The 13,319-nt window shown below is 40.2% G+C and overlaps 1 protein-coding gene across 1 annotated transcript; it reads right to left on the reverse strand.

Annotated features, from left to right (window-relative positions):
• Nucleotides 1–36: 36 nt before the first annotated feature.
• On the reverse strand, nt 37–12,894 carry LOC137173509 (recombining binding protein suppressor of hairless-like). The gene is made up of 11 exons (XM_067578390.1): nt 12,697–12,894; nt 11,835–11,873; nt 11,617–11,712; nt 11,365–11,530; nt 10,766–10,940; nt 10,493–10,630; nt 9,208–9,320; nt 8,868–9,008; nt 7,670–7,825; nt 7,423–7,526; nt 37–7,323 (listed from the first exon to the last, which is right to left on the reverse strand). Exons 1-11 carry the CDS (start codon nt 12,714–12,716, stop codon nt 7,002–7,004), a joined length of 1,470 nt encoding a protein of 489 aa, XP_067434491.1. The 5' UTR covers nt 12,717–12,894; the 3' UTR covers nt 37–7,001.
• Nucleotides 12,895–13,319: the final 425 nt, after the last annotated feature.

A 13,319-nucleotide genomic window follows, 5' to 3' on the forward strand; every position in this document is an offset into this window, starting at 1 on the left:
GCATTAAGAGAAAAAATATATACTGTGCAAGTGATATTCAGCTTCAACTTGTTTTTATTCATGACCTTCCACAGAATAACTTTGTCACTTTGATTTACTTATGAAAGAGACATAACACAGCAGACTGAAAAGATGGAGGAGTGGTATTATATAGAGAAAGAGCAGTGAGAAAAAAAGGCAGGATATAAGAGTAAAATATACTTCTTTCATAAACACAAGAGCAATGAAAATGCTTGTAAAGCTGCCAGGATGATAACATGATGAGGGTGGGTTAGCATGCTAGCTTCTTATACAGTACTTACTTTCATTACACCTGGCCTTGTAGATAGTGTGTACTTGGTGACTTGACTGACCAAAACATAAAAGAAAGGCACAGTGAGAATATGGGCACAGATAAGAAATTAAAAGGACAGATTGGGGATCCCATCTCTGGCCAGTGCAGAAACCAGCACCTCATTGATGTGATGAGCAAAGATTTGATTTGATGTGCAAATGGGACGACCAAAAATGCTAAATGCCTCTGCAGAACCAGATGAGTAAAATGTTGGGATACTGAAAGGTGGATCCTTTACCAAACTACTGAGACAGACTTTATGTGAAACATCTTTAGATCAAATCAAGATGATGTACCCTGAACATTAAAATGCTGGAGAATGGACACATAGACTGGTCAGATAGGGCTTGGTGGTAGCACAAACAGACGCTGCTGGATTAGTATGATGTAAATACTTGGTGTGCAACCAATGAATCAACTGCTAAATATACATATGTGCTACAAAGCAACAGATTTGCTTACATCATTTCCATGAAAACTTCCAATTGGCGGTAAACTAGACAGGATACCTATATTTTGTGAAAACTCACAAAGTAAGGCTGACTGAGACAAGTAGCCAAATGTTACATTTACAGATTCATGCTACTTAGCAAGGTAAGTAGGGAAGCATAAGAAACTACTACAGAATGGATTCTGTACAAATCATTCATCATCAAATGGTAAGACCCTAATCATGTGGTTTCCTGTCAAGCACAGCAGACTGTAGTAAACGTAGTTCTACTGTAACTGCAGTCACATGCCATTTTGCACAAAACCTGACTGAATAAGGCTGAACCTCAACATGACTTAGCTGAGCAGCAGGTGGCGGTGTGACGGTAGTGCTGCAGGCTACAAGGCAGAGATGGTGTTAAAGCTCTTCCAACACGTTCAGCTCAAACTGAAATGGAAACTTAAGGCCACTTCTTATGCCATGTGCACAGAAACAAATCTTTAAAATGACTAGGCAGATGTTAAGTTTCAACTTTATAACAGGGTACTACAGAATAAATTTTCAACACTGATGTGAAAACACAAGCACTGCTGTGTACTTTGCTCAAGTACAGGGACTAATTATATGAGATTTGAGCTTGAGAGATTTGATTTGATGATTTATATTCAGGTACAAAAACAGCAAACTGATTAGAAAGCACATGCCTTGGTCTCCCAGAATACACAGATACTGTATTACATGTTAACAACACACACACTTAACTCAATGTCATCTTTGATATGAAAAGTAGTTAGAAACTGGTCATTTGAGCACAGTGGCCTTCAACATTTAAGGCAGTTAAGCAATGAGTCTGATGAGTCTCCTTAAAAATCCAGCTTTTGTTTACAGCATGTATGATAGTTAAACATTCTGTAATGACTGCTAAATAAGTTGCATTTGGCTATCTAGTTCCAAAACGCACCAGTGAAGATGAAAAAAGAGCTGAGGAGAAAAGTAGAGGAGCCATTTCCATCCTGACCACCTCGTTGAGACAAAACTCAAACAGGAATCAACAACATGACAAATTCTATTTGGTAACAAAAGTGAACTCACTATGCAGTATAATACAACAAAAGTCAAAATGTACCTCGGCAAAAGCTTATAAAATATAATATGAATAAAATAATATAATAATATTCCTTGGTCCGTAAAAACTATGTTACTCTTACAACAAAATTTTTCCCTTGCACACAACAGATAAGTCAACACACTTTTCAGTAAAAACATGACCTCTGTGGACAGAAAGCATTGCATGAAAATAGCTTCCAATCCACAGGCATATAAAAACAAAAATGTTCTTTTACAAATCAGGTTGATGTGAGAGTTAGAAGGCAGATTCATCTTATTTTAGGTGAAGATCTCAAATATCAAGGTCCTTTTGACATGTCCACAACAATCCACAAGGTGGAGCTAAAGAGGGGAGTCAGTAGCCCGAGTATTCTTTTTAAACTTGTCCACCCCACCTCCCCACCCCGAACTCTCTTGTGCATTCCTGATGATCACAGTTGCTCTCTGATGAAGAGTCTCTGAGTTCTGTGTGCAATTCTTCACAGGCCCTTGAGCCTCTTTGGAAAGCACATGCACACATTTGCTCACACATTCATTTATAGCACACATTCAATCACAACACACACACACAAGTATTACTAGGGACACCACTGATATGGTTGACGACCCTGACAACATGCCTGAGTCACAGTTCCGGTTCTGGTGGTATGAACGAATCGTAGCCTACAGTTTAATTCACCTTGATTTAAATTGCAAACTTTGAGAAATGCCTTTGAAAAAGCCCCCCAAAAAATCAGCTGCTAAGGAATACATTACCGTCAGTGTCCTGACAGAAATGTTAAAACAGCAGAAAGTTTTCTTTAAAGATCCCAGGAATAAAACCTCAAAACGTTTCTACAACTATTCATGGAGACAACAAACAAGTGAGTCCATGACCTTGTAAAAGATGTCACAGAATATAAACTGAGCCTGAACTACACACAAACTGGACAATCAGAAAAAGACCAGCGACGAGATGCAACAATGTGCAGAGATGCACGCAGAGACATAAACACGGTGTGATAATCTGCACCATCACTTGATGGGAAAACTGACTATATCGAGGGGCAGTCAAAAAGGAACAATATTATTATTAACAGCATTCCAGAGTCTCAACATGAGAGCTGGGAGAAAACTGAGGACAAGGTTCGCTGTATTCTAGCTGAAAAGTTAGAAATGGATGAGGAATGGATCAAGGTGGTGCGAGCCCACCAGACAGGTGATCCCACAACAGCATGAGACATAGATCGATTGTCAAGTTTTTAAGATGAAGGACAAGGCAGCTGTTACGGCAAGAGGAAACAAACCAAGAGATAGGAACATCTACCTTAAAGTGGAAACAGACAACTTTTCAACTCCCCCCCTCAGAGCTTAGCTCCGTGAAGAAATGATCAACACCACTTTGGAAATAAGAGAGAAGAAAGAAGCATGTTCAGTGTAGAGGTAAATTGAAATTGTCATAATTTTATATTGAATTTGGAAAATGGCAAAAGCTATTGTAATGATGTGCATTGCATAGTAATAATTTGAGTAACGTTATTGCTTCACACAAACAAATAACAGCCGAGGATGGCGTCGGGGTGGAGAGGGGAGTAACGTTAGAAGAAAACATCAGGAGAAAAAGTGTAAGTTTGCTTATTCATTTAGCATATAATGGAAACATGAAAGCAGATAGAAATTCTTTAGTGTGTTGAAATAAGTGAACTGGGTTGGTACCATGTTTGTTTTTACAAAATGAAAGAAACTGTGCAACGGTAGTAACATGTTTTCTGTCCGTTGAACATATGAACAAGTAGATCAGCCTGACTGGATACTGATCCAGTATTCTATGGCTGTAGGGCTGCTAGCTTAGCTAACTGATTTCTAGAGGTCTTTCTTCCCATTACCTGCCATAGCTAATGGGAAGAAAGACCTCTAGAAATCAAAAGACAAGTTTATTCAGGTGGTATACTCAATGCAACTAAAACATAGCATATGGACATATAAGTATTTTATCATCAGATTTGCCTGTGCAATATTCCACATTTATCATATAGCAATTAGACAATAGAAAGAGGTTGGCCACCTTAGAAATGATCATGAGATATAGCTACTGATAGCTACTGGAGAAAACAGTGCCATCCACTTCCTCTTTTGGTTGCACAATGATTTATGCACTTCCTTTGTGCCTTCATTTTCACGGGACATTATACGTGGTGGCATTGCATAGTGAAAGCGAGGCTTATAAGGAACATATCTAAATGCAGATGGTGTCATTATTCTATAGCCATTACACTGTGCAATTAACATTTACTTCATAATAAGTGAAAAGTTGTCTATTTCCACTTTAACGAGGATGAAACAAAAAGAACTCGTCCCAATCATGAAAGCTGAATGATCCAAGACAAACATTGTCTACATGTGCTATAATAGAGTCATTGTCCACCCTCCCTCCCAAAGGACTGCCAGAGTGGAAAGATCAGCCAAGAATACATGTTCGTAACTTCAGGCACACACCAGCACAGACACTGAATGTTAATTTTCCTACACCATGTTGATGTCAACACTTCCCAAGAAAAGGTTAAAAATAGCTCATGTGAACATATGTTGCCTAAGTAAAGTCCAGGATATAGAGAACATCTGACAAATTCATATTCATGCCATTTCTGAAACTCATTTAGATATTACATCTGTTGATGCTACAGTGGAGATACAGCTTTTATAGAAAGGACAGGGACATCTATGGGGGAGGAGTTGCAATGTACATGCAGAGCCACATCCCTGTTAAATTCAGAGGATATCTAATGTCATGTGATGTTGCAATGCTATGGTTACAGGTTCACCTATCCCCCCTAAAATCTATATTGCTGGGATGCTATTATAGGCCATCAAGCTCTAACAGTCAGTATCTTGATAATTCGGTCGTGCATGTAATGAAAACAGAAATTTATGTCCTGGGAGACCGAAACATAAATTTTCTTGCATCAAGCTGTCCTCTGACTATTACTATAACCAGTGTCTGTAATCTGATTCAGGTTATTAACCAGTCTACCAGGGTGCATACTAACAAGACAGGAACTGTATCATCCACATGCATTGATCACATGTACACCAATGCTGCTGATCTCTACTCTAAAGCTGTATCCATTGGCTTTGGCGATCATAATTCAGTAAGCATATCTAGGAAGACTAAAGTTCCAAAGGCTGGGTCAAAATTGTATATAAAAGATAGTACAAGGGTTTCTGTCATGATTCATATGCGGATGATGTCAGTAAACAGAGAGACCCAGGTACTGCACTTCATGTTTTCACTGAACTGGTGGTTCCAGTTAAGTTAAGCATGCACCTTTCAGGAGGCTGACTGTTAGAGCTGTTAGAGCTCCTCGGGTCGATAATGAATTAAAAGAATGCATGGTTCAAAGAGGCGATGCAAAAGGAGTGGCAAATAGGTCTGGCTGCACATCTGATCAGCAAGTATATTGTAAACTGAGGAACTATGTCACTAAATTGAACAATGAGAGGAAGAAATTGTATTTTGAATGCAGGATTAATGACATGAAGAGATCACGGACAGAAAGAGTAATTCTACTCCATCGTTCATTGAAGTGGAAGGGTCTTTTATAACTAGACCTGTAGATATTGCCAATTATTTTAACGATCATTTTGTTGGCAAAGATTCTAAACTCAGGCAGGAAATGCCAACACCACACTGTGAGCCAGTGCATTGCTGTATACCTCTATTGGCTCTACTGGCTCTCTCTTTGCTGGAAAAAATGTATTTGACCAGATACAATGCTATTTCTATGAACTTGACAAGCAACTACCAGCTTATAGGGAAAGGCATTCAAGCTGCACAGTGCTCACTCAAATGACAGATGATTGGCTAAAAGATATTGATCAACAGAATATTGTAGGAGCAATACTACTAGACTTTAGTGCTGCCTTGGATGTCACTTATCATAGCTTGCTATTAAGGAAACTTAAGTGTTATGGCTTTACTCCACTTGTCTTAGCCTGGATAGAAAGCTACCTAACTAAGAGAACACAGTGGGTTTTCTTTAACAGAGGCTTCTCCAATGCAAGACAGTGAGGCATTCTGCAGGGCTCTTCACTTAATCCACTGCTCTTCTCGATTCTTACAAGTGATTCCCCACTTGTTTGTAAAAAAGCCTGTGTCTATGTATGCAGATGATTCAACACTGTCTGCACCAGCAGGAAATCACTTTAGCCCTCAAAAAAAAGTTGCAGATAGTATTTAACTGGATCACTGATGACAAACTTGTCCTGAACATATCTAAGACTAAGAGCACTGTATTTGGAACAGAACACTCATTAAGCTCTAAACGCCAGCTAAATCTGGTACCGAACAATGTTGCTGTTGAGCAAGTACAGGAAAAAATCTTTTTCATGTAACTTTAGACTGTAAACTATCATGGTCAAGACATATAGATTTACTTGTGCAAAAGATGGAACAAACATATCTGTACTCTTCTTTTTTAACACCACATCTGACCAAACAGGTCCTGCAGACTTTAGTATTATCGTACTTAGATTACTGCCTGGTAGTCTGGTCAGGTACTACAAAGATGAATCTAGGAAAGCTACAATGTACTCAGAACAGAGCAGCTCGGCTTGTCCTTCAGTGCGTTGCTAATATAAGCAACATGCATGACTGACTTTTCTGGCTGAAAGTTGATGAGAGGTTAGAAGCATCACTTCTTTCTCTTGTAAAAAAAAACAAAAAAACATTAATGTGTTAAAAATCCCTGACTGTTTGTATGGGCAGCTCACACTTAGCTCTAATGCACACACATACGCCACCAGACATGCCACCAGTGGTAACTACACAAATCCAAAAACTAAAACAAATTTGAATGAACGTGCAGTGCTGTATAGAGCCATGGTTGAATGGAACTCCCTTTCAGGTCATATTTCTAAAACTCCAAATAAAGCTAGTTTCAAAAAACAAGTGAAGCACCACCTCATGACTGTTTGCATTAGATCTTAGTATGCATTGCTTACTTATTTTAATTTTATTTATTGACTTATTTTTATTATTTTTGTTACTTGTTTTATGTGTGTTGATGGTTTCTCCTTTGTCATGTGTTTTGTGTGGATCCCAGGAAGACTAGCTGATGTTTTCTGCATCAGCTAATGGGGATCCTGATAAAATCAAATCAAGTCAAATAAAATCAAATCACTACTGTTGTAAACCCCGTGGCCATCCCCGAGTCTGCTCAATGAGGACGATGGTGAAGATGAAGAAGGTGGTGATGATGAAGAGGTATTATGTGTCCGTAGAATGGCCCCCGCGGCGCTGCAGTGGGGTCGGGGCCCCGGTTCAGGGGTGTAGGTGAAAGTGAGGGCGGTGGCGTAGATGATTCCATCATTGCGGACCAGCGTGACGGGGACCTGCACCGGCTGTCTCACCCAGCGCCAGCCCTCCCTGAAGGCTGAAATGTCCGGCACCACACACAGGACGCTCTCACCACATCTTAGTGGACCAGACAGATGAGACATGGTTTGAGCATTTGGGCCATCACACACAAATGTGCACACGCACAGATATGTAACACTAAAAAGACTCTTGTACCTGTACATGGTGTCAGCCTCCACATCTCCGAACCACACTCTGAGGTTAGGGGTGAAGTTCTGTCCTGTCAGCTCCAGCATTGCCACGTCTCCTCCACCATTTAACTTGACACAGACATGCAAAACAAAAAAAGTCCCTTCAAGCTCTATAAAAATTTTAAAAGGAAGTAGTTGCTAACCAGAATGCCACCTATGTTTGCTGACAAGAAACATAAGTATATTTTCAACAGAAAAGGCTGTTAGTTTACCTGTAGACTCTCCACCACAGGAACAGGTGTGACTGGTGAGGGGACGGGGCCCATGCCCTCATAAAAGGTGTACTCTGCCTTGTCAGTGCTAATGATAGTCCAGGAGGCCCCATCGTTAATAATCTCTTTGTTAGTTTCTTTGGAGCATGGTGTGGCCTAAAGGAAAAAAAAAGCATGTAAATAAATTTCACTTCCCACTTTCATATCCAACAAGGGGAAAAACACACTTGAGCAAGTTACCAGAGTCAGGCTGGAGCTTGAAAATAACAGGGTCAAAGGTTAGACTCTCTTCTCTTGTTCTGGAATGTTCACTGAGAGAAACGGCACGACCTCTTCACTGGGTACTAATTTCAAAGCTCACACCTGCTGTAAGCAATACTCTCAGCAGGTTAATATTCTGTTGTCTACAAGCAGAAACAGTTGTTCTAACCAAACTTAGAAAAACACTTTCAGAGAAAGAATTGACAGAAATACTATAGAGTTAAAGGGTAGGTTCACAATTTTTCAAGTCTTTCCTAAAACAGTAGTAAGTTTCCCAAATGAACACTGACACATGTTTTTTCTTGCTGTAATCTTTCCTCCTGCTCATACTGGCTATAAAGATCTCTTCATAATGCACTTTCAGTGCAAGTGATGGGAGACAAAATCCACAGCCCCCCCCCCCCCCCCCGCCCCCCCCCCACGGTGCACTGAGGGAATTTGATGCTAAACTGTGGAAAATATTCACTTTATTTGATTTACTCAGGTGGCTGAAGCTTCATATTATCTTCAGATAAACTTTTAAAACAAGGACTGTGGATTTTGTCCCCCATAACTTACATTGTAAGTGCATTTGGATCTTCTAATAGTCAGCATGAACAGGAGGAATGATTACAGCACGTTCACATGGGCACCTGACTGTTGTTTTAAGCCTGAAAAAATGTGAACCTGTCCTTCAACATACAACACACACATTCTTACCAGCGACATTATTGACAATTTTTTCTATAAAAATGTTTCTTTTCATTATAAAAGAAAACATCTCTAAAGTGAGCGTTCAAACTTTGCTGCTTTGCAGGTGCTGAATCTTGTGAAATGTTTTCAATATGCAAAAATAAAGATAAAGAAGAGGATGTTTTTTTCTTGAGCCATCTCTGAGCCATATTTAATTCAGTACAACTACAAGTTAAACTAAGATTTAATAAGAATGACTGCGCACCTGGAACTGGATGATTCTCTCCTGTGAGAGACAGAGATACATTCTTTCTGTGTCTTTCAGGTAGAAGGCACATTTGTGGAGCTGGGACACCGGGTCATCTGCATCCAATAATGCAGTCTGCTTGTCCACTTTGCGAATGATCTGAGAAATTCAGGCAAACAAACTCTCATCATAGCAACGCAGAAACAAATCATGTACATGTGTGCAAATTCACACAAACCCATTTGCACAGTTAGAAACATCCCTGCACCCACATTTAAGTACACCAGTGGTATGACTGTTCACTCCCCCACAAACAGTAGTACAAGTGACACATGAATTGACATAGACACATGCATACCAGTCTAGGCAAGGCCATGCCAGTTACAGAACAGACCAATTTAACTGTCTGCCCATAGTGAATGTAGCCATCTCTCACAGCAAACTCCTCTCCCTCAGACTCTTCATCGTCCACTAAGCAAAATGACACAGAACACAAACAAAGTACGTCACTCTTTTTGTTGGGTTTGACTGAATAGGAATGCAGGAATTAAAGGGGCCATATTATAAGCCCTTTTTCCATAAGTTAACACAGTTCCCTTGGGTCTTAATAAAATGTATCTGACATGCTTTGGTCAAAATACCACAAGGATGAAGCACTGCAGAAGTCTTCTCATCCTATCTAAACAGCCCTGTTCAGGATGGCCGGTTTGAGTGTCTGTCCAACCAACCTCAGTCCCCTTTTCTGCAGGGGTGCTCACTACCATGGAAACTGTTGAACGTGAACCCCGGAGTAGCATTGCTGTGCCCATGAGCGGTGCAGCAAACACACCAAACACTTTGCATTACTCGCATTAGTTTGACCGCAGGATCATTTGTGTTTACTCGCCCCAAACAGCCAGCGAGCAGTGGCCGGCACCAACTAGTCCCCAACCAGCGCATTAATATTACCGAAGCTCAGCCTGAATGAACCCAAAATAGAAAATAAAAGACTAAAAGATGCTGTGATTTAATAGCAATAAATGGATCAAATGGATACCGAAATAACTACATCATGCTTTGTCAGGTCTGTCAGCAAGACGACAAGCAAACAACTTTTAAAACGTTTGTCTTCTGAACGGAGCTCAGATCGATCAGAGCTATGCTAACATTGTAGCTGCTCCATCCAGACTCACAATAACATCATCTAAACACGGCAGCGACCTTACTGTTTATACACCCAGATATCTACATACTGTGTAACTTTAAAATGATATAAACTCACTGGCATTTAAGATGTTTATTATTGATGACAGCAGCTGAGGTGGTGTGTGACTCCGGTGTTAACTTAGCTCCGGCTAGATTGAGAAGCGAGTTTGAAGATAAATCCACTTATTCCCAAAAGTTTAAAAAATAAACTCTTCCCACTGGTAAACTGCTCCGGGTCAGAGCAGAATCAGAGACCCAAATATACACACACAAGCGCTGAAAAAGTGAGTTTTTCATAATATGGCCCCTTTAAGATACCATGTGAGTACGTTTTTAAAAAATCTATTGCTACATTAATAAGAGAAAACAAAGGAGAAGTGCAGAGAGCATAAAAGAAAAGGTCAGAATAAAACTGGAAAGATTTTTTTTAATTATAGGCAAGAGAAAGTGTGACTCACAGAGGTGGATGTGGAAGGCGCCCCACTGTTGGGAACTGGCATGAAAGTTTCCACCCTCCACATGCAGATACCTGGTACTAACAGTCTGTGATCGCAGACGGTTAAATAACGCCACCTTTGTTCCTGACGCTATACACACTGAGCCATAAGAGAGAGAAAGAGAAATGTTTCAACAGTCAAAGGGAATCTCAAATGTAAACCATTTGATCTTTTTCACATGAAAATTAAATGTCAGTGAGTTATGTGAGTGTGATGTGACATTGTGCGACTCACAATCTGCATTTTTCAAGGACTGTTTCTTTTTGGAAGGCTTGGAGATGACTTTGATTCTCTTGCTGAGGAAGACTCCGATGTTGGCACTGTTCCCATATAACATCTTCACAGACAGCATAAAGTGTTTCCTTTTATCTGAGTCACTGATATACAGCGTCTTGGCTGTGCAGAAGTGCTAATGCAAGAAAAAAAAAAAGTTAGAAGGTTTTGTTTGCGTATGTATATCTTCTTGTCCCCCTTTCACTTCCCTGTCATCTCCCCTCTGAGAACAAGTTCATCACTGGCATTTCTAGAAAAACAAGAACACACGAGGATGTGCGTGAATATCAGCTACAGTGTGAACGGAGGTAAGGGAGTTTTGCAGCGACAAACAGAGGATATGGTCAAACTGCAAAGCGAAGCAGCAAAAACATGTCATGCTGTGGTTACTTTGCATGGTTTAACAGCAGTGAAGCAACTGATAAAAAACACTAGCAAATTTGCTAGAATGAGTGAAGTACGGAAAGAGAATGTATGCAGTGTAGATTACAAACACCATCAATATAATTATTGATAATTAAAACCATTGCAGTGGAGTGTTACTATAGATGCCTACCTACCTTTCCCTCTAGATTGAGTTGCTGCATCTCCTGCTCACTGTTGCCTATCCCAATGAATGCACATGGCTGGGCCTCCTGCTCTGTGCAACCCTCCTTCTCCATACTCTCTAACTTCTTCTGCCAGCCGCTGCCCATCAGATACACACATGGTGGAGGGCAGAAAAACCTAATTGACACAAGCAGAGGTCAAAAAACACACACTACAACACACACACATTCAAATTATGCAGCTTTGAACACTCCCACACAAACCTTTTTTCATTGCCATATGACTTCTGTGCAACTTTTGCATGTAGTATGAGCACTGTTTGATCATCTTTCTCCTTTAAGTAACTCCTCATAGCCTCTCTGAAATTGGGGGGAAACACATGTTAACACAGTTAACCAAGTTGTTTTCCTTTAGCTTTCTACACTGGTTTCAGAGACTGGTTCTGAATTGTTTGCTCTGTGAAGGGTATGTTTCTCTGTACCTTGTCAAACGCTGAGGCTGAGGTCGCTCACCGAACTTCCTGCAAAACAAAACATCAGGGTGAAAGGTTTTTACGTGTGGTTCCATTGCAGGGTTTATGTAGCATAGATTACAAAAAAGAGAGCTTGAAGAAAATGGATGGCAAGGTGCATAAAGTCGGTTACATCTGTAATGCACGGATGCTGTATTAACCTGAGACCACAGACCAACATGTGGTGAAGGTTCGCTGCACAGTAAACAATGATTGTTATATGTAGATGGAGAGTTAACAGTACAGTGGCGTAGTAATTATCACTATGAATCAATCATTCTCTTTTTGAGCTACTTTTTGATGAGAGAATAATTAAACCCATAAGTTTATGATGAAGATGGGAACCCTCTAAGTATTCTAGCAATAACGTTACTCTGCTTTAAGTACATAATTACTAATTAACAACTAATTAAAAGCTACTCAACTGCTGTGACATTAATGTAACAATGTTGCAATAGTTTGTAAAGATATTACATTGTTGCTGTCCTCATCTTGTTAAATAATAATAATTAAATAGACATAAAAGAAGTAGCTGAGGCAAAATGTAAGACTGTTAACTGACAAAAAAAAATGTAATAAATAGAAATAGTAATCGTACGACAGCACAACAAATGGCAGAGAAACCAGGCGATACTGCGAGTAATAGTTTTGCACAACTGACCCCACATTAAGCCACACAACAGTAGAACTGTGTCGGGCTGAGCTACTGAAGCCAAAACCACAGTAGAAACACCTAAAAACAACAGTCAGACACGCTACAACTTGGCAACGCTTGACCACAACAAAACTAAACTTTTTTTGATAACACTATGCTTTGAATTTCAGCACTTACCCCGTAACAACGGGCGCCATCTTCCAAATAACTCCCCCCCACCCCCTAAAAAATTAAAAAAAAAAAAAAAAAAAAGTCTAACAATCGCGAGATCCCTCCCCCAGCCCCTCACCAAAGCCAACGGCACAACAGAAGAACCAGACTGGAAGGAAAAGACGGGAGAAACAGAGGGGGGGAGGTGTGACCGGTGTGACGGGGGAGAGGGGTGAGAGAGGGGGGGGAGGGAGGGCCGACGGGCAGAGGGCAGACGCCAAAACAACAGGCGTGGGAAAGTTACAAAGTCGCGCGAGAGCGGAAAAACTCTCACAATAGACATGAATGAAGTTAGACCGATGATATCGCGAGATGAAGAGGAACTTTCACAACTGGCTCCTTTTTTTCCTTTTTTTTTTTAACACATGGAACCCGCACTGTAACTGGATTCCCACGCCTTATTGAGCAATAAAGCAAACTACACCTCTCTATACTGAAGGATAGAAAGCAGAGTTTAAGGATAATTAAATGTTACATGAACTGAAACGCTGGAAATATATAATAATATAGTATATTCATATATAAAATATTCACATGGCCATTTTAAGACTATCAGGGAAAACTACAGTTTCACATGTCAACATAACAAT

Source organism: Thunnus thynnus, chromosome 3 (genome assembly GCF_963924715.1).
Source record: "Thunnus thynnus chromosome 3, fThuThy2.1, whole genome shotgun sequence".
Taxonomy (NCBI): Eukaryota; Metazoa; Chordata; class Actinopteri; order Scombriformes; family Scombridae; genus Thunnus; species Thunnus thynnus.